The sequence below is a fragment of the Amblyomma maculatum genome, chromosome 9 (genome assembly GCF_055883805.1).
Source record: "Amblyomma maculatum isolate TAMU_Amacu chromosome 9, ASM5588380v1, whole genome shotgun sequence".
NCBI lineage: Eukaryota > Metazoa > Arthropoda > Arachnida > Ixodida > Ixodidae > Amblyomma > Amblyomma maculatum.
In genome coordinates, this window is record NC_139352.1 from 123,809,274 (window position 1) to 123,835,256 (window position 25,983).

Genomic DNA, 25,983 nt, shown 5'->3' on the forward strand with positions numbered 1-25,983 from the left:
CGTCGTAAACGGCTAGTAGCACAACCTGGAACATTGTAGAAACATACGCGAGTGATCGGAATCTTCGAGACAGATCTCGAAAATGATAACGCGTCGTATCGCGACAACGAGCATGAACAAACACGGCATACAGAATGATAAGGCTGCATGCCAGCGGCTGTTGAACAGGAACAAATAAAGATTTAAGCAGTTCGCGGCATTACCCCCCCTTAAAAAAACAAAACATCGCCTTGATGCTCCAAAATAAACAAAGCAACTTAAATAGAAACATTACAAAGTTTAAACACCACGGATTCATTAACGCTCGCAATAAGGCTTCAGATGAACAACATGTACGATTTCTCGGCGTGCGCGTCGCCGTTGTGATGCTGACGTTCCGTCGGGAATGACTTGATAGTCCAGCAGTCCGACGCGGCGAAGGACTTTGTACGGCCCAGAGTATCGACGCAACAACTTTTCACTTAGTCTGCGACGGCGAATTGGTGTCCAAACCCACACTTGGTCTCCTGGATTGTACTCTGCGTGGCGTCGTCGTACGTTGTATCGTCGGTGGTGGTGGTAAAAACTTTAATTTCCAACAAATACAGCCTACACGACGACCTGGAGCCTTTGGACCCAGGCGGCGTGTTCGGCCAGTCGGATTACACCTAGCTGAGTCTCAGGGTGTGAGCTCAACAGTAGAGTCTCCCACAATTCTTCCGTTTTTGTCTGTTAGTTTATATTTTTTATTTCTGGACACGTCCACATCATATGTACCAGATCTGCCTTATCCTGACATAGTTTGCACCTATCTGAGAATTGCTCCGGGTACCACTGACTTAAAGTAGCTGGGTTCGGAAAAGTCCTTGTTTGTAAGCGCCTCCAAATGCTTTCTTGGATATTATTTAGTGTCCTATCGGCCGGTGGGTATTCTAACCTGTTTAGTCGACAGTGCTCTGTAATCTCTTTGTAGCTGACTAGCCTGTCCCTGCTAAGAGTGTACTGAGGATCAGAGCCTACCCGGAAGGTGAGACCGCGGGCAAGCTTATGAGATTCCTCATTTCCCTGAAGCTGGGAGTGGGCTGGTGCCCATATTAGCCGGATTATTCTATCATCCTGACATGCTCTTAGTATCCTTCCTTTGAGAAAGTTGCATATTGCTGTTTTGGAATCACTTATGATTGTAGTAGCCATTGTCCCTACTGTTGCAAGTGCAATCGCCACCTCTTCAGCCGTGTGGGCTAAAGTCGTCCTAACGGAGCCGCTTATTCTTAGATTTTGTTCATCTGACACTACTGCCACCATAACATGCCTTTCCTCATACTCGGCGGCGTCGACATAGACCACGTCCTGTCTTCCTTGATATATCTTCTGCAGCGTTTCCGCCCTTTTAATCCTTCTTTCCTGGTGATGCTCTGAATGCATGTTTCGTGGCAGCGGCGAGATTTTGAGTCGCTTCCTGACTTCCATCGGGACATCCGTCTTCTGGTCCTCTTCGCGTTTGTATCGGATACCTAGTTTTAGCGGTATGCTTCTTCCTGTCCGGGGTTTTGCCAGTCTTTCGTACAGGGAGATTTGGTTGGCCTCTATCACCTCTTCCAGCGTATTGTGCACTCCCAGCTTCATTAGCCGGTTCGTAGACGTACTGATGGGGAGACCAAGGGCTGTTTTTATGCTCTTCCTGATGATTGCTTGAATCTTAGCCTTCTCGCAGTAGGCAAGGTGTAAGTACGGGACTGCATAGGCGATCTTGCTTATGACAAACGCATGTACAAGTCGTAGGAGGTTTGCTTCTCTCATGCCCGATTTGCGATGCGTCTGATTAGACGTATCGTTTGTTGAGCACAGCCTTCGAGTTTCTTTATAGCTTCTCCGTGACGACCATTTCCCCGCAGCCACATACCTAGGATCCTAATCTTGTCCACTCTGGGGATGGGAACTCCATCTGCCTTTATCTCGATTCTAGGTTGTTTGTCGAATCTGCTGCGTGGTGGCTGGTACACGAGCATCTCGGAGTTTTTGGGAGAGCATTTCAGGCCTCTAGGGGTTACGTATTCTTCAACAGTTTGCACAGCTGCCTGAAGGATGCCTTCAATTTGTCCATCACTACCTCCCGTGGTCCACAGTGTGATGTCGTTTGCGTAGAGGCTGTGGTTTAGCCCCTCCATTTCTTCCAGCTTTGATGGAAGCTTGATGAGTGCAACATTGAACAGCAGGGGTGAGAGGACGGAGTCCTGGGGTGTTCCCCTGCTGCCCAGCGTGTCCGACTTGTGTTCTCCAATTTGGATGGCTGCTTCTCGCTTTGAGAGAAAGTCCCTAACGTAGTTATAAGTTTTTTCACTTACGCCGAGATATTGTAGGTTTTCCAGTATTGCTTTGTGTTTGACGTTATCGAAGGCCTTTGCTAAGTCCAGGCCCAGGGTAACTCGCGTGTATCGCCGGCTGTCGGTGCGCTGTTGGTCTTTAATACGCAGCCGTGCGAGTCGTCGGGCTTCCTCTGCACGCTGCAGGTAGGCGGCGACGTCAAGGTTGTCCTCGTTGGTTACGTGCGGCAGCATTGCGTCGAGCGTCGTCGTGGGCCCCCTGCCGTACACAAGCTTGAACAGGGTCGCTCTGGTCGTCTCCTGGACTGCCGTGTTCTACGCGAAGATCACGGGAAGATGGCGTCCCAGGTCTGGCGTTCAGCGTCGACGTACATGGGGATCAGTGATGAGCACTTCTGAGGCACCGTGTCGCAAGAGAATTTGTTCGACAAAAGATTTGGCGACTTCTGCCGCGGAACCATTGGGTAGTGCTTTTGCTTCGGCGTAACGGGTAAGGTAGTCAGTGGCCACGATGATCCACTTGTTACCCATAGACGAAGCTGGAAAGGGGCCGAGGAGATCCATCCCAATTTGTTGAAAGGGCAGGTCTGGGAGCGGAATCGGGTTTAATAGTCCTGCTGGTCTGATAGGCGGCGTCTTGCGTCGTTGGCACTCACGACATGTCTTCACGTAGTGGGCAACTTCGGCAGGCAGTCGCGGCCAGTAGTACTTCTCCTGGATTCGACGCAACGTGCGTGCAAATCCGAGATGGCCTGCTGTGGGCTCATCATGCAACGCCTGCAGAATTTTCTGCCGGAGGTTTTTAGGCACTACAAGGTGCGCAGTCCTGTTGGATGCGATGTTCTTCTTCACGATGAGGCCATTGCTTAACGTGAACGAAAATAAATGTCGCCTGAATACACCAGGAGGGGAAGCAGTCTTTCCTTCTAAGTAATCGGCTAGCGCTTTCAGTTCAGGTTCTGATCGCTGTTGTTTTGCGAAACTGCTGGCGCTTACCGGTCCCAAAAAGGCGTCGTCGTCATCGTCCTACGGGGGAGCGTCGACGGGAGCGCGAGATAAGCAGTCTGCGTCGGAATGCTTCCGGCCCGACTTGTGGACTACAGTCAAGTCAAATTCTTGTAGTCGTAGGCTCCATCTGTCAAAGCGGCCGGAGCGATCTTTCAAATTAGCCAGCCAGCAGAGCGCGCGATGGTCGCTTACCACCTTGAATGGTCGGCCGTATAGGTATGGACGAAACTTATGTGGCCCAGATGATCGTGAGGCACTCCTCGGTCGTCGAGTAATTGACTTCGGCTTTTGTGAGGGACCTGCTAGCGTAGGCGATTACTTTCTCCTGTCCGACACTCTTCCGGATAAGAACGGCTCCTAGGCCCACACTGCTCGCGTCGGTGTGAATTTCGGTCTCGGCGTTTTTATCAAAGTGGCCAAGTACAGGAAGGCACTGCAGGCGGCGCTTGAGTTCGTTAAAGGCTTCTCCTTGCGGCGCTTGCCATTTAAAAGGTACGTCAGCCTTTTTAAGCTGCGTCAACGGTTCGGCGATGCGCGAAAAGTTTCTGACAAATCGTCGATAATAAGCGCACGACCCCTGGAATCGGCGCACATCTTTCTTGTCGACAGGCGGTGGGAATTGTGTGATTGCGGCTGTTTTCTCCGGGTCTGGGCGAACACCATCCTTGCTAACGATGTGACCTAGAAACTGCAGTTCTTCGCAGGATGATTTGATGGCTTCCAGCACTGTCTGCAGTCGTTTTAGGTGGTCTTCAAAGTTCACGAGAAGACAACAACGTCGTCCAAATATACCAAACAAATTTGCCACTTCAAGCCTGCCAGGACTGTGTCCATTACTCGTTGAAACGTGGCTGGTGCGGAGCAGAGGCCAAATGGCATCACCTTTAAATTAAAAAGGCCGTCCGGTGTGATGAATGCGGTCTTCTCGCGATCTCTTTCGTCGACCTCAATTTGCCAATATCCGCTCTTCAGGTCCATCGATGAGAAGTGCCTTGCATTGCAGAGCCGGTCGAGAGCGTCGTCGATGCGGGGAAGCGGGTGGACAACCTTCTACTGCGTAAGTGTGCCGCCTTTCTTCTTCACCAAAAGGACTGGTGCCGCCCAGGAGCTGTTCGATGGCTGGATTACGTCATCACGCAGCATTTTCTCAACTTGATCGTGTATGGCCTGGCGTTCTCGCGGCGATACACGATAGGGGCTTTGGCGCAGAGGTCGGGCGTGTTCGTCCTTTATAATGCGGTGCTTGGCCAGTGGTGTTCATCGTACCTTCGATGATGACGAGAAGCATTCCCTGTAGCTTCGAAGGAGACTGCGAATCTAGTCTTTCCTGCTGTGGGTCAATGCCGGGTTGATGTCAAATGTGAGCTGACGGCATTGGTCCGGTGCGCCTTCCAGTGGTTGGTCGTGGAGGGCGCATACGTCTTTGAGGTCCTCTAATTCGTCGAGAAAAGCGATCGTCGTGCCCTTGTTGAGATGCTGGTATTCTTCGGTGAAGTTCGTTACCAGCACCTGAGCTTGACCTCTCCGGAATTTCGCGATGCCTCTTGCGATGCCGACACCTCGTTCCAAGAGCAATTGGATATTTCCTTCGACGATGCCTTCAGCGGTTTCGATGTCTGCGCTACCTACGCTGACTGCGACGCTTGATCGGGGCGGCACGGTCAATTCTCCGTCGAGGATGTTTAGGGCGACGTGTTGCGTCGAAGTCGTCGTAGCAGGTATGGCTTTGTCTGCAGAGAGCTTGATGAGCTTGGATCGGAGGTCGATGATAGCCCTATGTTCATTTAGGAAGTCCATGCCTAAAAACATTTTTTGGGCTAAACCACGTTTCCGGAGAGGTCGCCAAAGCCACACTACGTCTCCAGTTGCGTAAGACACACGGCGATGCTGTCTGTCGTACCGAGCTTTGGAACGCTCTTGCGAAGCCAGAATCCGCAAACGGGCGAGACGACGAGCTTCTTCGGCCCGACAAAGAGTTTCGGCGATGCAAGGTTCGTCATGGACGGAACACAGAGCATGATGATCCGTCACAACCGTGAAATGGCGTCCATATAGGTAGCACTGAAACCGCTGAACAGCGAAAACTACAGCGAGGCACTCTTGCTCCGTAACAGTATAGTTGCGCTCAGGTTTGCTGAGGGAACGGCTTGCATACGCAATTACATGCTCGCCGGTTGCCGAACATTGCATAAGCACAGCACCAACACCAATCCCGCTTGCATCAATGTGCACTTCCGTCGGAGCGAAGGGGTTCAAGTGCCGTAGTGTGGGATGTGACGTAAGCAGAAACTTTAGCTATTGGAAAGACGCGTCACAATCTGAGGTCCAGTCAAAAGGGACGTCTGAGGGTGAGCGACGTCGGCAAATCTTGGGATGAATCGTCGAAAGTAGGAGCACAGCCTCAGAAAACCGCGGAGCTTCTTTTGATTCTGGGGTTTTTCAAATGCTGCAACTGCTGCAGTCTTCTGTGGACTCCGACCTAACTCTATCGCGGTCGACAAGATGCCCGAGTACCAGCGCTTGACGTTCGCCAAAACGGCACATTTTAGAATTCAGGACAAGGCCAGCCTTCTGCAGGCAATCTAAAACAATAGCGAGTCGCGTGTTATGTGTAGTAAAAGTCCGGCCAAAACCAACAACGTCTTCTAAATAGCACATGCAGATTTCCCACTTGAGGCCACGCAGTACTGTTTCCATAAATCTTTCGGAAGTTGCCGTCGCATTACATAGGCCGAAGGGCACCACCTTGGATTCAAATTGGCCGTCCGGCGTAACAACTGCAGTTTTTTCTTTGTCAGCGGGGTCCATCGGAATCTACCAATACCCCGATCGCAAATCAACCCAAGAGAAATAAGATGCAGAGAAAAGGCAATCTACGGCATCGTCGATGCGGGGGAGAGGATACAAATCTTTTTTAGTGATGGAGTTGAGGCGGCGGTAGTCGATGCAGAACCTCCATGTTCCGTTCTTTTTTTTTTTTGCCAATATCACGGGAGCAGCCTAAGGACTGGAGGCCTCCTGAATTACGTCCTTGTTCAACATGTCTTTAACTTGCTCGATGATCACCTTGCGCTCTGACGGCGACACGCGGTACGACGTTTGGCGGAGCGGATGGGGAGATCCCGAGTTAATCCTGTGGCGTGCGACAGCGGAAAACGTTGAGAGCCGTCGGATTGCTCAAAATCAAAGACGGGTAGGTGCTGGGACAAGAGGTTCTTCAACATCTGTCGTTGTGAGGTGTTCAACGATGCGCTGATCATCGGAAGAAGTGTCTCGTCAGCAGGTGAGTTAGTAGCGGGAGGGATGTTATGTTCGTTGTTCGGCCGGTACAGAAGCAGACGACGAGAACAGTAGACGATGATCTGATGATGGTCAGGAGATATATATTTACAGATGAAAATATTATTTACATTGGCAAACATTTGCAGTAACAAGTCACACAGACAACTGCAACTTAAGACAAAATAGACTCTCACACAGAGAAGTCCCTCTACAAGCCCTTACTTTTCTACCGAGCATTTCGGTTAAAGCCTAGGGACTGTAAATACATGCTAAGCACGGAGCCTCAAACTTGACTGACAAACATGGTCCGAGGACCGCTTTTTGATGACAAACATCAACAAAGGCCCGAGGGCGGTCACCTTCGGTGATCCGCCCCGAAAATAAAGCAGCCAATCAAATTATTGAAAAACATGCCACAACCCCCGTGGGTTGGGAATAATCTCGGACTCAGGTCCTTAATTACTTCAAATAAAAATACAACATTCAAAACACACACTCTTTCCACTCGCCGGTCCCCAAACCCTCTCAAACGGCGCCTGTCTTTGCATCCCCTCCTCAGCGTGTTTGCGACGCGACCTTGCAGTTGTGCCCTTGTGAAAGACACGCCGCGGCTGATCTCGAGACGAGGTCACTCAGCCGTCCCGTTCGAGGAAAAGGGTGCGAGGGGCACTGTCCCAGAGCAGTGTACAGTCGCCGTCGCGTGGAATGTCTCGCGGCACAGCGGGAGAACGCTGGGCTGATTGCCTACTTGGGGGAGGGTAGGGGTCGCACCTATTGTCGCCCTCTGCTGGCCGTAAGGTGGTTCGCAGAAGCGTGCCATTGTTGTTCCCGGCTGCGTTCGCGTCTTGCCGACGCCTCGGGGCGAAAGGACGAAACAAACCAGGCCTCCCGTGCGCCCCGCGAGCCCGCGCCCAAGAAAAGGGGAGAAAAAGAAAAAAACAAACAAAACAACAGCGCTCGCTCCTTGGCCTCGGCGCGTGGGGGGGGATCGACCGCCAGCGCGACTCCACGTGCGAGTCGCTTTTCACTGCGGCCTTACACGCCCCTCCCAAGAGGGTAAATGAGCTTGGAATCCGGTTATTTCAGCCTAATACAACAAAGGCCGCAACAACCCGCGAAGAAATCAAAACATGTAAGACACTTCGCACGTGAATGGAACACCAAATGAAACTCGCGACACAAGATGGGTATAACACAAAACAGATCACACATTTGCATTGGCGGACCGGACAGTGTTCGTGAAAGTTCCGCGCGCGAGCAATTGGATGTCCTCACGTCAAGTTCACGCGCACTCCACCGGTCACATCACACATTGCACCGGGTACGCGGGAACATTCACGCGTCGTCGAAAGGCCGTGGCTCAAGCGTGTGCTTGCTCTACGCCCCAAGGCACATTGGGGACACGGGTTAACGCGTCGGCGTTACCATTGCTTGACCCTTTCCTGTGGGTCACATTGTAGCGCTGTAGGGCCAGCGCTGTAGGGCCAGCGACGGAGGATCAAGAGAAGCGAAATGGAGAAACACGGGCCAAGAGCTGGGCAGCGATCACTACATCGTGGAGGTCGTCGTACCGCTCGAAGGCCAAGGCAACACCGGCATAAGGAAGCATCGCATTACGGACTGGGACGCCTTTCGAAAGGCGCTATCCGCGGTGCAAGAGGACATTACGGACATCGAGCAATGGGCGGCCAACGTCGTTGAGACGACGGAAGGAGCCACCAAAGAGCTAGAGACGGACGAACGGATAGACAAGATGGACAGTCGGCTGGCCCACCTGATAGAAGCCAAGCAGTCCATAAAGGCGAGGTGGCAGAAGCGACGAACCAACCGAAGTCTAAGGAAGAAGATCGCCGAGCTCAACAGGCAGATCGAGGTCCACTGCAGGGTGCTATGCACCCAACAGTGGAACGAGGCCTGCAACGAAGCCGACGGACAGATGCACAAGGGCAAGACGTGGAACATGCTGCGGAACCTCCTCGACGAAACCAAGACCAAGGGCCACCAACACAACAACCTGGCCAGGATCCTACACAAGGCAATCTGCGAACACGGGGAAGACGAGGTCAAGCGGCGCTTGGACGCCAAGTACCTGCCGACCACCCCCACGGAAAGACACCCGGATTACCAAGGCAAAGAGAACGAGACGCTAGATCGCGACATCCAGACCTGGGAAGTCAGAGTTGCCCTGCAGAATCTCAATGGAAGGTCTGCCGCGGGTCCCGATCGAGTGACCAACAGAGCGCTCAAGAACCTCAACGAAGCGGCCATCGAAACGCTCACGAACTTCTACAACAAGTGCTGGCAAGAAGGAAGGCTACCCAAGCAATGGAAAGCAGCCAAGACGATCCTCATCCCCAAGCCTGGCAGGCCACCCAACATAGAGAACCTCAGGCCGATCTCGCTCACTTCGTGCGTGGGAAAGGTCCTCGAGCACGTTCTCATGAACAGGTGGCAGCGTTACCTGGAAGAATCGGAGTTTTACCCAAATTCCATCATCGGGTTTCGGAACAAACTCGGGACGCAAGACGCCATGATCTTACTGAAGAACGAGATCATCGACGATACGACGGGCACCAAGGACAACAGAGCCGTACTCGGGCTGGACTTGCAGAGCGCCTTTGATAAAGTGAGGCACTCGGCTATCCTGGCCCAAGTATCCAGGCTAAACATGGGCAGGAGGACATACCAGTACATAAAAGACTTCCTGACGGAACGGACCACCGAAATCTGTGCGGGAGACCTGCAGCTCGAAGAGAAGAAGCTGGGCAGCGTCGGAACTCCGCAGGGGTCGGTAATCTCCCCGCTACTCTTCAACCTCGTGATGATCGGGGTGGCCACCCGGCTAGAAAGAGTAGCGGGAGTCCGGCACACCATCTACGCCGACGACGTTACGCTATGGGTACCGGGAGGAAGCGACGGACACATCGAGACAACGCTGCAAGAAGCGGTCAACGCCATCGAGGAGCAGCTGGACGGGTCTGGACTCGTTTGCTCTCCGGCCAAGTCAGAACTGCTGGTGATTCCCCCGAAAGGATCGGGCAGGAAAAGAAAGAATATGGAAGTCAAGTACGAGCGTCCCAAGATCACGGTCAAGACGGCAGGAGGACAAGTAATACCGGAGGTCGAGAAGATTCGAGTACTCGGGCTGCTCATCCAGCGAAACCGAGCCAACGGTGAAACGGTCAACAAGCTCGCGGGCAAAGCGGCTGCGGCAATGAGACTCATCAAGAGGGTGTCCAACAGAAAAGCGGGGATGAAGGAGGAGAGCCTGACTAGGCTCGTTCAATCCTTCGCAGTTAGCCACATAACGTACGTGGCCGCCTTCCACAACTGGAGGCCGAGTGAACGTAACAAGATAGACGCCACCATACGCAAGGCATATAAGGCGGCACTCGGTCTCCTCGGGAGCACGAGCACCGAAAAATTCATGGCGCTGGGAGTCCACAACACGCTGGACGAAATAGCCGAAGCACAGAGAACGGCGCAACTCGAGCGTCTCTCTGAAACGAGAACCGGAAGACAGATACTGCGGGACCTTGGCCTCGAACCGAGGGAAGGCAAGCAGCAGAAAGACGTACCTATACCAGATAGCATCAACAGAAAGCTCAGGGTCTTCCCGATCCCGAAGAACGTGAACCCCGAGCACAACAGGGAGCGGAGGTTGGCGAAGGCCAGGGCTCTCGTAGACCTCCACGCCAGAGAAGAAGGCGCCGCCTACGTGGACGCGGCGGAGTATCGAGGGAACACCGACGCATACGCGGCGGTGGTTGTCGGGGCATCGACGGGTGCAACGAAGACCGCGGTGAGCGTCCGGACTCGAGAAGCGCACCGGGCGGAGGAGGTGGCCATCGCCTTGGCCGTTTCCGACCCCGGATGCACTACAGTGTTGTGTGACTCTAGAACGGCAGTGAAGAACTACGCCAAGGGTAGGGTATGTAGTGAGGCCGCGCGCATACTGCGCAAGGCCGAAGACATCGAACGCAAAAGTCCTGTGGTGATCAAGTGGTTTCCGGCCCACATGGGCAGTGACGTGTCGGAACGCGGAAACGTGAACCACAACGAGACGGCCAACTCGGCCGCGCGAGGACTAACCAACCGCGTGGCTGCAAGCACGGCCGACTCGGAGTCTTGGTCGCGGCGCAGTGCCAAGGACAAGATGACCACCTTCAACGAAATAGTGAAATGGTACAGACTGAACAGACAGACTATGCCGCCACCTCACCCGGGGCTTACCCGGAAGGAGGCAGTGTTATACAGACAGTTACAGACAGGGTCCCTGCTTACCCCGGTGCTAGCTAAGCACATGTGTCCGAGTGTGCACGCGAGCGACATGTGTAGACTATGCGCGAAGGAGAGAGCCACCGCGGCTCACATCCTTTGGGACTGTAGAGTAAATCCGCGCGAAGCCAGCGAGAAGACGACGATCCCGCCGCAGCTAGAGGCTGCAACGAGGAGCTGTGATCAAGAGACACAACTCAAGGCCGTCCAGCAGGTCTCGGCAGCTCTAGAGAGGCAGCGACCGAGCGAAACCGAGGAGAGGGGGGGCAGCACCCCCAAGAAGGGGGCGGCGGCCCTCTCGAACCCGCGGAAGTAGCGAGGGACGTAACAAGACCTCAAGGAGCACAACGCACGAGACTGACGTAGTGGCCGCGTCGCGGTAAAAGCTTGTCCTCCCTGCGTGGAGGGAGCCTAACCGATTCTGCAGGCATTTTAAATAAAAGTTGTTCTCTCTCTCTCTCAGGGCCAGCGCCCATCTCGCAACTTTTGCCCCATGAGGCGTACTAGTAGTGAGATAGGAGAGGGGGTTGTGGTCAGACACCACGTTAATTTCTGCCCCGTACACCCAATGATCAAATTTCTTTAGTGCCCAGATAATGGCGAATGCTTCCCGCTCGATCGTAGACCAGCGGGTCTGCGTTGGCGTGAATCGGTGGCTGGCAAACGCTATCGGCCTTTCCCGTCCCTCGTCTCCCATCTGCGCCAAACAAGCCCCCGCTGCAACGTCGGACGCGTCGGTGAACAGCCAATATGGCCTTTTAATGTCGGGGGTGTTCAGCGATGCAGCTTCGCAGAGAGCTGACTTGAGCCTGTCGAGCGCGTTTTGCGCTTCCTGGCTCCACGGAATCGTGTTAAGTACACTTCGCCTCGTCAAAGACGTGAGTGGTGCGGCCACCTCGGCGTATCCTTCAACGTTATCGCGGTAGTAACCACATAAGCCTAGCAGACTCCGTAGTTGCGGGGGGCACGAGCCCACGAATGGCCGATATCTTTTCTGGGTCGGGCCCGTGGGTTCCGCCTCCCACTATGTGTCCTAGGTACTTAATGTGGGCCTGTGCGACCTGACACTTTTCTCGGCTCACTTTAAGCTTTAAAAGAACTTTTAGACGGGCTAGATGGTTTTCAGCTTCAGACGACATCCTTAGCGCAAAAAAAAAAAAAAAAACACACGCACACGAGAGAAAAGGCGGGACAAGGGACAAGCGCTTGTCCCTTGTCCCGCCTTTTCTCTCGTGTGCGTGTGTTTTTTTTTTTTTTTTTGCGCTAAGGATGTCGTCTGAAGACTTTAAGCTTGGCGTCGCGCAACAAATCAAAAAATTATTTCTAAGTGCCGCAAGTGTTCAGTTCACGAGGAAGAGAAAATGGCGATGTCATCGAGGTATGCGGCCGCATAAGCCTGATGTTTCGAGAGTAGGGTGTTCATTATCCGCTGAAAGGTGGCGGCGGCGTTCTTTAGCCCGAACGGCATGACGCGCCAAGCATATTGTCCCTCGTGAGTTACGAAGGCGGTCAGATGTTGGCTCTTCGGAGCTACCGGCACCTGCCAGTATCCGCGTCGCAAGTCGATAAGAGTGATATACCTAGCCTCCCTGCGAGCAAAGCACACAGCAGTGCGCACGCACGCACGCATTTTTTTTTTTTTTCCCCTAGAAGTGCGGGAGGTATGAAAGGAGAAGCGGGCAGGCTAGCCAACGTAGACAGCGCGCGGTGTCAAACCTGTGACGGCTTCATTTACGCGCCCTTCAATCAATCAATCAATTAATCAATCAATCAATCAATCAATCAATTTTTTGTTTTCAAATCCAGAGGACGGGGGGGGGGGGGGGGGGGGCACCTCAGCGAGAAAGTTGTACACTGCTTGAGAGTGCCAAGGACTCTCGCAAACATCAGCAGGTGACAGCTCAACAGGAAGCTAGTTTACATGGAACACATTACAGGCGTAAACACAGGCATAAACATTGCAGACATTACAGAGATGAACAGCAGCAAAAGCAAAAAAAGGAAAGAAAAGGAAAACAGATATGTGTTCTCCGAATAACAGCGCAATTTCACGGTATTACCGCAGTGATGTCATCAATACAGCAAAAAGGATGGGTTTAAAGTTTCACAAAATATTCACAGAGCAAAGTTGTCTCCGAGTAACAGTAACGAAATCAGCAATCAGTTTTTCGTGTTTATTTAGCACAAATGTATGATGCTCTCAGTCTTGAGAGCTATTTCTTTTTCGCCTCTGCAAATCTGCATGTGTGTGAGCGCGCGTGCGTGCAAATAACTCATGCTCAGGCACTCAATATGTGCGGCTCCGCATACGGTAAGAACTCAAGTTTTCATTACAATGAAGGAAGCAAACACACGATCGCTGAAGTGGGCTCGCCACTCCGAGTCTCTGCGTCGCCTCGAATACCAGCCACCCCACAAAACCACCGGAAGAAAAAGAACGAACGCACAAGATAGTGAACGTACAGAACTGACGCTCGCTCGGCGTTCCACTAATCCTGCTTTTCGTCTGAGCAGCGCGGCGCGACAGCGCGACTGGAAAAAAAAAGAAAGAAAGCGAACTCCACAAGACACGTGATGGAGCAGCGCGGCGTGGCAGCGCGACTGGAAAAAAAAAGAGAGAAAGCGAACTCCACAAAACACGTGATGCAACTTCATGTGTCACGTGATACTCCCGCGACTGAGAGGCGGCGTTTGGCTGTTTGGCGACGTCGAGCCTGGAAAATAGTTCTTTCTGCCAGAAATCTTCAATGTAAGTCGACAAACTTTTTCATTCCTTTCTTATAAACGCTTTGCGCATACTCGCGGAAATTTTTGTGTTCCAGAAGTGAGCAGTTTTTACATTACAAGCGTTTACCCATTTTTTACTTTGCTGCATACTGCACGCCCAATGCTCTAGGAAGATTTTTCATTGTTTAGCGTTTTTATCACCTAGTTAAGTTTTAAAAAGTGATCCTCGATTGTCCGCGGCCTCTTTCCGATCATTTTGCAACATAGTTCAGATCTTTAAGGCGTTTTTTTGCGGAGTTATTACTAATTCTTCAAAGGTAAACAACCGCTTGGCCTCGCAGCCATAACCGTCAAATTTCAAATATTGAGAGAGGCCTTGTACTGCGTAAAAGCTATGTAGACGTATAAAACCTGTCATTTTTAAATTCCATCAGATGTGTGCGATCGCTCGCTACCTATCTGTTTTATTTATAGTGTTTCTTCGTTGAGCTATTTGCACATGGAGCCGGTAATTCGAGGTTAAAGCGCTAACCGCATGAGGCGACAATTCGCGGCGACATGCCGCGCGACGCCGTCGCGCGACGGGCTGAGGGCCGCCAAAGCATTGCCGCTCGTCGCCGTCGCTCGGTTTCTGGGTTTTTAGAAAATTTCGCGTGTCGCCCGGAAGCAGCTCGCGAGGCAGCCAATCGCAGAGGGCTTTAGGGTGCTCAACTTCCGTTCTGGCTTTCTTTTTATTGCGTGTGAAGTTAGTTTTCCTAGTCCGGTTTGGGCGAAGAACCTGGTGCCTTCACGCGCTCACTTCGTCTGATCCGTGTATGTATATGAGTGCATCGAGATAATTCAGTAAAAGCTTGGAAGGGTAATAAAAGAAAGAAAAAGGTTAGCGTGGCTTGATATTGTTAATTTCCGAAAGGAGCAGGAGAAAGTCGCTGCTTGCAATGCAAGTCGGCATCGCAGTGTATAGTAACGCACCGCTGCCCTGTGAGCCTTTAAAATACGATGCGTTACAAGAAATTTCATCAGTGTTTTATCGTACTTCATGCTGTTTAGTGTTGAAAATGGGATATAGCGTGATTGCATTCCCCTTGACCGAATGACGAGGCGGCGGTAACAGAGCAACGCTGAAAACGCGCTTCTGTCGCTGAGCGCCGTCGCTCCGTGCGGTATGCACCAGCGACGACAGGCATTGGCGGCGGCGTCGCGCGACGGATCGCTAGGGGTTGTCGCCTCATTCGGTTACCGCTTTATTGGAACAGTCCATAAGCAACGACTTTCCGCGTAAAATTAGGTTTTTAAGCTTTCCTTTAGAGTAAGCACAGATTGGGGGGGGGGGGGGGGTGATATATAATTTTATTTATAACAATTCGCAGACTTCAACGCAGTAATAGATATATTTATATCCTTAGTAGGTCAGTACGTATTATTTTAGTACAGGCCCAGTGTTTTTTTTTTTTAACGGAGGCGTGGCAAGTTATGTGGGTCAAGCTAACAATTGACTGTGAATTAAGCGATTAGAGCTTTCAAACTTAGTCTTCTGTTTTGTTTAATTTCTAAGAACCTTTAAGCTTCACAGAGAAACAGCATATTTTGAAAAGTGAATTTCAACTATGGAAGTTCTTCGTTTAATAATGTTTGACATTGCTGACAAGGGTCAGAATTGAAACAGATGATAGGATCGAGTTTTTTGGTAACTTGTGACATGTGACCTAGAGCTGCTAGGAATTCATTTTCTGAGGCAGCTTTTCTTTAGGAGTGTAGGGAAAGTAATGGTATGTGATGGGTTTTGAGAAGCATGGATTTAATGAAGTCTTTCTTTTACTGCGTTTACGGCTTGTTTGGCAATAATACTTGCAGTCCAGCTGATGCAATTGTATTGTCACACTGCTTTTGCAGCAGATTTCATCTGCCATCGAGGGAGTGCTGCCTGAATATGAAGCAGACAGCGTCATGAATCTGTTGAGGCAGTTTATTCTATTAGCCATGGGTGCCCTGCCCTAAAGCATCCTTCCTGTAAAGGAGACATTGAATTGGTAGGTATCACATGCTCATGTCTTTTGCATTCATGTGTTTGCTTTATAACTGTATAATTTTTACTGGTTCATGCTTTGCATTTATTGTTTTGAGAGTATAAAGGGCGAATGTGTAACAGGCTTCATTAAAGCAAAGCTTGAAACCAGCTCGATGTTGTTATATGATTCTTGCTGTGTTTTTAGCGCAAGACTGACACGTTGGTGAATCTTGCTGATAGTCTGCACTAAAGAAAATTTTTCATGGCCTCTTCAGAGCTTTAAAACGGGAGATATACTTAGCTGTTTTATTGCAGTAGTACCTACTGTTTCTAGTTGAGGCAAAATTGAGTAAACCTGTGTTTTAATAGCTCAGTGACAAACACGGTTTCATAATATAGCTGACTGCACTGTGCATATGTGTGCATGTTCATGCTGACATTCAGTTACTGTTTATTTAGACTGCCTCAGCATATGTACACATACAGTGATGTTTCACTTGAACAAGGGACCTTAGGAAAAAGTTTGCTGAAATGAAAGTTCATTAGACTGAAATAAATGCGTGGAAGATTGTTTCCATTAGCTTCAAGAAATATTCAGTTCAGTCGTTCAGTCGTGTCCGACTCTTCGTGACCCTATGGACCATGTCACGCCACGCTTTCCGGTCTCTCACTATCTTCCTAACATCACATAACTTCATCTGTAGCGCCTCGAGGATGCCATCTAACCATCGCATTTGTTACCTACCACTTTTCCGGTGACCCTTAACCTTTCCCAACATCAAATCTTTCTCCAGCGACTCCTCTCTTCTTATCAGATGACCAAAGTATCTGAGCTTTAACTTTAGAATTTGACCCTCCAATGAGCAGTCAGGGTTTATGGTCGACAATATCGACTGATTTGATCTTCTGGCAGTCCAAGGAACTCTCAAGAGTCTTTGCCAGCACCACAATTCAAACGCGTCAATTCTTCGGCGGTCAGCCTTTTTCACAGTCCAACTCTCGCATTCATACATCACAACTGGAAAGACCATAGCACGAGTTATACGGATCTTGGTTGGCAGACTAATGTCTCTGCTCTTTACTAGGCGGTCAAGGCTAACCATTGCTCTCTTTCCCAGAAGCAGGCGTCTCCTAATTTCATGGCTACAGTCTCCTTCCGAGGTAATCTTGGAGCCCAAGAAGAGAAAATCTGTCACAGATTTTTAGGTTGTTCAAATCTTATCTGAGCCCATTTATTTGTCACTGCACTGATTTGCAAGTGAAGAATGCGTAACCTTTTGCAGCACTTTTGAAAGGGCTACAGTGGTTTTGAACTCTATTACTGTGCAAGCTCCTGAGAATCTTGCCTATCACAACGGCCTGCTGAGGAGACAAGGCTTTCATTTTCTCCAAGCAGATCATGGTTAACCAAAATGCACACATTTGCAATTCTTGGAGCTAAAGGGCCTGGTAGGGCTGAAGATCTGGCTTTGACTGGCTATGACTGTACTGCTAATTAAGCGTGCAGACAGCTATGGATTCATCTGGTTACAAGCTAGTTTAGACAGCCAATTCACTTTAAAGCTAAATAACGGCCACTTTTCTTCACGCGATAATGAAGAGTGGTTCTTAACATAAAAATATGCTACAAAGAGTGCGGACTGTGCTTTTTTAAGCGCTCAGTATGACTTTGAAGACACAGGATAGCACCGCGGAAAATGTTCGTTGAACTGAAATGAGCAATAACTGAAGTTTGTTAAAATGAAGTGCGTGTGCATAGTGTTCAATAGAGCTTCAGTGGGGGGATTTAATAAAGTTCGTACAACTGAATACATCGTCGAAGTGACGTTCGTTCAAGTGATATTCTATTTTTCTGTGACTAAATGAGAACATCTACTTTGCTCAAAGCAACATATACACAAATATTTACTTTCTTGCTAGTCACCAAGATTTGCAGTTAACTTCCGAACTCATTTTATTCACAACCTAAATAAATGCATCGTTAATCCTAGAGCCAAATAGTTACTAGCAATAACAAAAGTAATATGTTGATATTTATCTGTTGGAGAACATTTTCTGTTTAACTGTTTTGTGTGTTTTTGAGTTCTGCAAACATGATGGGGCTTGTTACAGAAGGGGTGGGCTGCAAGACGAAGGGAAGTATCAGTGTGGCGGCCCTTTTGTGTTTATCAAATAATAATGCATTCTAACATGTAAAACGAATGCCTTTACAACCTGCTAAAAATCTTTTTAAATTGCATGTTTGGGTTCTGCCTGGATAAACATAGATGGCAGAGAGAGATCTTTCTGCCATGGGGTGTGAACTGTATTTTGTGCAGAAAGCCAGAGGCTGTCGAACATGTGTTTATAGATTGTTGTGATTGGGTTTTTGGGGGGCAATATCCTACAGTGAACTTTGCTCAAAGATGTCCCTTTAAACCCCCATGGAATTTGGTTCTCAGGTGTTGAAAATTACAACAGTGTTCTGTAAGATATGATAAGGCTATTAAGCTTGCATAGCGCATGGAAGTGCTGAATGGCTGTTCGCCATGCTGATCTTTATTATCAGACCTATCCAAGAGTATAATGAGGGTTTTGTCCAACAGATGATGTTTTGAAAGCTCAGCCATGTCTACCTTTGTTTATCAATGTATTTGAAAAAGTGATCAGTTTTATTGCGATAATTAGAGGTATTGTACCTAAACTAGCTCTCGGCTAGCCTGTAGTGTTTGTGAAAAGGCAACAGTGACAAGAAGGGTGTTTTGCTAGAGCTTTTAAGGCTCTTAAATCTGTGCAGCTCTGCTTTAGTACATGCATTGTCTCCTGTACATGGCTAGTTAAATGATTTCTGTTCATTTTATTACAAAAAGTCATTCTAAATCTTTAGATAAGCTTGCTCACCTCTATTGTTTGTTTGCATTGTGTTCACGCATGATATAGCTGGAAATGATGCAGTATTAGTTACAAGTAAATAAATAAAAGGAGCAGCAACTACATTTCCTTCGTCCGCACATTTTTAAGAGAAACATACATGGGCTCATTAGATTTTAGTGTTATTTGCAACTGTGTTTGATAGCGAAAGATCTTCCTGTCATTGCATAGAAATCTTTCAGAAACTTCTGAGATAGTTTGATACCTGGTGATGTGGAGGTTGACTTCCCAGACAGTAATGTATTCCTATAGTTCATACTGCACCAGCCAAAAGATGAGACACAGCAAAGAGGAGGACAGGACAAGGCTGGACTATCAACTGAATGTTATTGATAAGAAGAAATCAACGAAGACTCCTTTCGAAAAGCTCGCGCACAACCCAACCGGTGGAATGGCAGGAAATTGGGAAGGTGATGATGAAGAAAATTCAAAGCCAATTCCAAGTCAAGGCCTAACTAACGACTTTTCTAATAGATGAAATTCCTTACAATGCTAACCGACGCCTTAGCCACACACTTGTCCTCGGCTTTAGCAATGTAAAATGCTTCAACCAACTCTGCAGAGTTGATTACCATTGCTGTAAACTACACCCGTATTATTGAAGTCAGGTGCACAAAGGGACGGGTCATGCTCCGCCTTACACTCTCGGGATTGCACATGTAGCGCAAGATTAGAACTCTCCTTCCCTCCCAGAGAATTGGAGTGCTCCGTCAGGTGCACATTTAGACATCTGCCTGTCTGCCCGTTGTATTTACAGCGAGAAACAAGATAGGAGCCTTGTGCGCTAGAGTTAGAAAGGGGCTCGACAGTGTACCTCGTGATAGTTTTCGTTGTGCAGTGTCACATAAGAAAAAGTTCACCACCTGCAGAAAGAATGTGGTCTACCATGTTCCGCTGAATTGTGGCCGGTGCTACTATGGGCAGACAGGCAGATGTCTAAATGTGCGCCTGACGGAGCACTCCAATTCTCTGGGAGGGAAGGCGAGTTCTAATCTTGCGCTACATGTGCAATCCCGAGAGTGTAAGTCGGAGCATGACCCGTCCCTTTGTGCACCTGACTTCAACAATACGGGTGTAGTTTACAGCAATGGTAATCAACTCTGCAGAGAGTTCGTTGAAGCATTTTACATTGCTAAAGCCGAGGACAAGTGTGTGGCTAAGGCATCTGTTAGCCTTCATTGTAAGGAACTTCATCTATTAGAAAAGTCGTTAGTTAGGCCTTGACTTGGAATTGGCTTTGAATTTTCTTCTTCATCTTCTTCCCAATTTCCTGCCATTCCACCGGTTGGGTTGTGCACGAGCTTTTCGGAAGGAGTCTTCGTTGTTTTCTTCTTATCAATAACATTCAGTTGATAGTCCAGCCTTGTCCTGTCCTCCTCTTTGCTGTGTCTCGTCTTTTGGCTGGGGAAGTATGAACCCATACCAACGTGCCCAGTCGTCAACCTTGTTGTATTCCTATAGTACCGTATGCATGCACAATAGATAAACGTAACCCCTTGCATATATCACTGAATCTTCCACTCTAGAAGAGAATTTTGTGCACAAGCATTTTACTGTAGTTTGCCTCTGTGGAGCATTGTATTTCTAATTCTGTGCTTCTCTTTTTATGCTGTTACTCAGCAACATATGAAGTATTCCTTGTTTGTTTCTGTTACTTGTGCATTTGACTTTTCCTTTTTTTATTATTCGAAATAACTTTCTTCCTGTTGTTCTGACTAGTGTTTTCGTATGCATATGCAGTCCTCTTGGTGCTTCATTGAGCCATATCTGGAGACTCCCTGTTGCCGTGGTCTGTGCCGACAAGTAAAAACTAGGCAACCTGACTTCCGGGACAAGTAGCAGTGGGACGTAGCTGCATGGTTTCTTCAGCATCCATGTGGATTTTTTTTTATAAAAGACAGGTATTTCTCCTATATTTGACTTTCATATGTGATCAAGATTTTACCTTGGTGACAAGCTCTTGAAGGAAAGGATGGACATTTATGGCACTTTCTTAATTTCTTACTCTCGGGAATACACTATTACGACTTGTTAACTGCATATGTAGCAAAAATTATGTGTGACTGCATATTCCAGCAGTAAGCTGCATGATTTTTTAAGGATGAAATAATTTAGCTCCTATTGTCGGTAGCCTACTATTGATGAGCCAAAGCAGGCAATATTAGGTACCAAAAAGTGATTATGCGGGGCCGGGTGGATTTTAATGAGACAAGCTCTCCACGTTTTAAGCCTTTGTACTGGGCCAACGTGTCTCCCTGAATGTGTTTGGGACACATGCAAGTCTTGTATCCTCAAAAGGACCTTGTCTAAATTTAAATAAAAGTAGCGCCAACCTATTTTGAGTACGACCAGTTCAGCAGTAAGCTCAAAATTGAAGCAAAAAGGCATTCATGTCCTGTGCGATGTCAGTGCACATTAAAGAGCTCCAGCTCGTCAAACGCTTGAAGTCCTCCCCTACAGCATCTCTCATAGCCTGGGTTTCTTTGGGATGTTAAACCACATAAACCAAACCAGTCATTTTTTACCACCCCATATGACTTGTCTTTCCACGTATCTCCAAAAGATAGTGCCTACATAAGACTTGCCACTATTCCTGAGATTACCTAGATTATGTATTTATGTATTTTATGATTATGTAATTTTCCTCAGTGGAGCATTGCATTTTCAATTCTGGGCTTTTCATGCTGTCACTCAGCAACCATGTGAAATACTCCTCCTATGTTTCTTTTACTTGTGCATTTGACTTTTCCTTTATTATTCAAACAATCTTTCTTCCTGCTGTTCTGACTAGTGTTCTCATATGTACATGCAGTCCTCTTGTTGCTTCATTCGACCATATCTGGAGACACCCTGTTGCCGTGGTCTGTGCCGACAAGTAACAAGGCAACCTGACTTCCTGGACAAGTAGCAGTGGGACGTAGCAGCATCCATGTGGACTTCTTATAAAAGAAAGGTATTCTAAATTTTGCTTTCATATGTGATAAAGATTTTACCTTGGTGACAAGCTCTTGAAAGGAAAAGATGGGCATGAGTGGCACTTTCTTATTTTCTTACTCTCTGGGAATACACTATTGAAACTTGTTACCTGCATATGTAGCAAAAAGTATGTGTGACTGCATATTGTAGGCTAACTATAATATACTTCATCATTCCCTATTATCGCTCTTGTATTCCCCTAGGTGCTTGGTGTAGCTGGTCTCCTTCAGTAATTACTTATGTGTGTGTGTCATCTGCTATGGCAAACATAGCCATCACTCAGGAAAAATGGGAGCAAACAGGCATAGTGTTATCACTTGCTGGTAGCATGCACCAAAATGTATGTATACATACTGATACGTTGCCGCTCAACATGTGTATTTGCTTGATGTTGCAAATTACACAGGAGAGAGTATCTGATGACCAAGCATACTGGCGTGTAAATTTCACTCCTTTGTTTCCTGGGCCCCTATTGTGATAAACTAATGTCGAATGATATAGAGGATCAAAAGGAATACAACTAAACACAGCAATAGTCTCTATCTCCTGAGGATGTTTTGCAGGTACTAGTTTGTACAGAAAGTGGTTGGAAACCAGTTAGCATATTTTGAGGAAAAACAGGCATCTGAGTGAAGAGAGATGTGTGTGATGCTAGCACAAAGCATGCGAAATTGGCAGAAAAATTTTGAGCATGTATATTTCTTTTCTAGGTGACACCATGATAAATTTTGATATGGCTGGTACATCAAACACACAATGTCGTTGCCGTCGGAAACCAAGTGTTTCTGTGTCAAAGGTTTGTGCAATAAATGAAGGTATGAATTTGCATCTGTTTCTTTCGCCACTCTCACTTTTCACGAAATATTACATGCATGTGAATAGTGAGTAAAATACACGTTATTATTGGACACTTGAAATATAGTTAGCATAACACAAGGTATTAATACTTTGTATGAACACGATTCTTTAAAATAACGGTGGACAATTATCGGAACACAGTCGTTACAGTGTCCATATACGCTATCAATAGGCTAATCATAGGAGGTATAAATACGTTCTATGTAAATACATTCTATTCAATCATGGTGGCCAATTGTCGGAAGGGAGATCATACGTAGATGATACGTGTTCTAAAGACTTTCTTTTGATGGTCGTTTCGCTCCCGGCGTTTCGCTGAACAAATCAGCGTAAGCGGCAAACACCTCTGAGATCTCGAGGCGGTCCTGAGTAGGTAGGTGTGCGAGTTTCTCCGCATCTATCAGACAACCACCACATCTCTCAGGCACAGACCGAGGGGTGTACGCGATTTCACCAAACTCCTCGTCTTCCTCGAAAACTACTCCGACATGGCTGACACGTGCGTAGTAGGGTCGCGGCCTGTTCGCATGCACTATCGCTGTAGCCTTTTTTCCCTTGTCGATTCTGTACGAGTTCTAGCTCTCTTGCGCGGTTACGACGAATGGACCGAGCCATTTGGGGGCCATTTTATTGCCAGGGTCTGTGTCAAAGAGCAATACCTGGTCTCCGACGACAAACGTCTTGCTCCGTGCGCGCCTGTTATACGCCTGCGCGTAACTTCCCTGACGTGCGCTCGACGTCAAACCCGCTACTTCTAGCTGCTCGCGTAGCTGTCGCAAATACTTCGCGGGTTCTTCCCTGAGTGTGTTCGGGAGGGGTTGCTGGCCTGTCCATGTTCGCTGCAGAATTATTAGCGGTCCGATAGGGTTTCTACCGAATAAGAGCTGGAACGGCGCCACGCCTGTAGTGTCATGGGGGACTTCCCTGTACGGCCAGAGAACGAACGGGACCAGTCTATCCCAGTTCTTGGGATCTTTCTCAATAACATGGAACAACATGTTCTTCAAAACGCGGTTCCACCTTTCCACTGTCCCGTTGCTCTCCGGATGCTCAGGAGTCGAAAAACGCGGTGCGCATCCCAGTCTTGCTAACATCTCACGCGTCAGCTACGCCGTGAAGTTCGTTCCCTGATCTGAACAGACTACCTCAGGTATGCCTGTGCGGCTGAAAATCGTAAGCAAGGCGTCGCATGTTACCCTAGCGGTTAGGGATCGCAAACAGACTACCTCCGGCCACCGCGTGCACAAGTCAACGAGGCAGAGAGCGTACCTATGACCCCTGCTCGACGGAACATCGAGCGGCCCGATTATATCGACATTTACGACCTGAAACGGATGGTCGGGTCTGGTGAGAGGTTTGATGGGAACCCTATCTTTAATTCGCCTGTCTGAGCGGACTTCACAGCCGTGACATGTCCTGCAGTGTCGCGTTACGTCCCCTTCTAAGCCTGGCCAGAAAAAGCTGTACTTAATTCTGGTCTTTGTCTTCCGCGGCCCCAAATGGCCTCCCCAAAGAGACTCGTGCGCAAGGCAGAGTACCTCTTCACGCCTGCTAAAAGGGAGCACAAGCTGCTTCACTTTGCTACCGGAGATCGAGTCCCAGTGATACAACAAACCGTCTGAAACAAACATGCCTGCCTTCCCTGCCTTTGCGTCAGCCCACGCTTTCTTTAAGGTTTCGTCTGATACTTGGTCGGATCTGAATACCTGGCGCTGTTTTAGGGCTGCGTCCGCGTCATCCTGAATCGAGATTACATCTTCCTTCTCGCTTTCTTCCAGATCTACTTCACAGGGCTGTTCCGTCGCCACACCCTGCTCACCACTCATTAGTTTGTCTGCCTCAGGCCCCGCCGCTTGCTCCTCGTGTGATGTAGAGCTCACCTTTGCGCTCTGCTCCGCCATGGTGAAAGTGCCTCGTAACGACTGTCTATCTCCGAAAGCAGTTCCCAATCCTCCCTGGAGAGCAAACAATCCACTCCCTCCGCCAGCTTATCCGAAAGCGCGCATACAATGTCTACTGCCTCGGGCCCTGCTATGTGTGCGGTGGGTCGCCTGATGCTTTCCGCAAGAGTGACCCGTTTAGCGTTAACCGTCTCCCCAAAAGCCGAAACTAGCTTTATCGAGCCGGATGGCTCCCGACATATACTTGGCACGAGGCCTTCCCTAACCACGGTGATCTCGCTACCGGTATCAATTATAGCTGTCGCCGGTATCCCTGCGCACTCAATCTCCACCTGCTGTAGCTTCGATTTGCGTACCTCGTCGAATGACTGGGGCGTTTTCATCTCTGCTACTAGGGTTGTCTGGGAGGTTACTGACGCCGGTGTTTCGCATGTCTCTACGTTGGCTACAGCTACCTTTTGAGCTCGAGCGTGTTTCTCCTTCTTTTGCACGTTTTGTGAAGCGCGAGGGCATTCCTTGGCTCGGTGGCCAGGTGCGCGGCACTCATAACACTGAATTGGCCGTTTGCTATCATTGTTCGCCGCTTGCTGGGGTCCCTTCGGTTTTTCCGCATACACAACAATTTGTTTCGCTGCGAGCCCCTTGCCTTCAGCCTGTTCGAACGTTTGGAGAACGTCGGATATTTCATCCGGTTTTAGCCACCTCTCCTCCTCACGAAGACGCACATACTCTAAGCCCTCAGGGCTCAAGCTACCCTTTATGCGATCTGCGATGATCAATGATACCAGGTCGTCTTTGGTTTCTACGTCCCGTGACCGAAGGTAGTACTGAAAGTACGTCTTAGTGCGCGAGGTGAACTGCGCCCAAGTTTCATCGCGGCGTTTCGTCGCGCGCTCAAAGCGTTCGAGGTATTCTGAGGGGTTAAGCTTCAGCTCCTTTAAAACGGCTGTTTTTACCGACTCGTAGCTGCCACACTCATCGTCCCCGAGGTTACGGAGAAGGTACCTGACACGCTCAGCTAGTGCTGGCATAATTAAGTGAACGCGGCTTTCGTTTGGCACATTGAACGTCGTGAAAATTCTCTCGACTTCCTCGAACCATAACGGCACGTCCGCGTCACACGGCAGCTTCAGTCCCTTAAGGACTTTAGCGCATTGGGAGACTGGATCGGGCCCCATTCGACGCTGATCGTCAATGTCTGACCTTACAGACGTCTGCCCGCTTCCCGCTATCGCCATTGCAACCGCTGGATCTAGCCCAAGTTTCTGTAACTCTAGGCGTTCCTGTGAAAGAATTTTCAATTTTTCCAGCTCAAAATTTAGTTCCATACGGCGAATTGCAACCGCATCGGATACCGACATCTCCGCTACTTCACGTAGCGCTCCTGCTACCGGCTGAGTTGTCGCATGCTCCGACTGCTCGCTGTCATCTGTTATATTTCCCCCTGTCTCTCTCTCGCCTACGCTCGCCATCATGCTCCGTGTTAAAACCATACGCCACTTTACACTTGAGCCATAGCCACTTCAACAAAGCGCAAGAAATCCCGCTTACCCGTGCTGGTGTCGCCAGTTGGAGCCTCCGTCCTTGGTGCCGCAGCCTCGCCGGAGTCCTTCCCCAGAACGCTGCCTCTGGTTCGGGGCCTGGATCACCTTGCTGCTTCTGGCTGGACGTGCGGACGCTTGTTGCCTAGTGGGTTCCCAGGGCCTGGGTGCTCTGGGTGATGCTCGTGGTC

The 25,983-nt window shown here is 49.0% G+C and overlaps 1 protein-coding gene and 1 long non-coding RNA gene across 4 annotated transcripts; one reads left to right on the forward strand and one right to left on the reverse strand.

Annotated features, from left to right (window-relative positions):
• Positions 1 to 711: 711 nt before the first annotated feature.
• On the reverse strand, positions 712 to 1,779 carry LOC146180315 (uncharacterized). Its single transcript, XM_084580364.1, has one exon. It carries the CDS (start codon positions 1,777 to 1,779, stop codon positions 712 to 714), a length of 1,068 nt encoding a protein of 355 aa, XP_084436490.1.
• An 11,745-nt stretch (positions 1,780 to 13,524) lies between these two features.
• LOC146180316 (uncharacterized) lies at positions 13,525 to 22,455 on the forward strand. 3 transcript variants are annotated; one of them, XR_014700830.1, is made up of 5 exons: positions 13,525 to 13,620; positions 15,492 to 15,628; positions 20,257 to 20,417; positions 21,329 to 21,469; positions 22,203 to 22,454. It is a non-coding gene; the product is annotated as an uncharacterized LOC146180316 (long non-coding RNA). The 3 variants fall into 3 exon arrangements; XR_014700831.1 differs by having other exon boundaries at positions 13,542 to 13,620; positions 15,495 to 15,628; positions 22,203 to 22,455; XR_014700832.1 differs by lacking the exon at positions 20,257 to 20,417 and having other exon boundaries at positions 22,203 to 22,453.
• Positions 22,456 to 25,983: the final 3,528 nt, after the last annotated feature.

Excerpts from the sequence above, each read along its gene's own strand:
- LOC146180315 (XM_084580364.1), bottom strand. The coding sequence starts at position 1,779 with ATGAGAGAAGCAAACCTCCTACGACTTGTACATGCGTTTGTCATAAGC.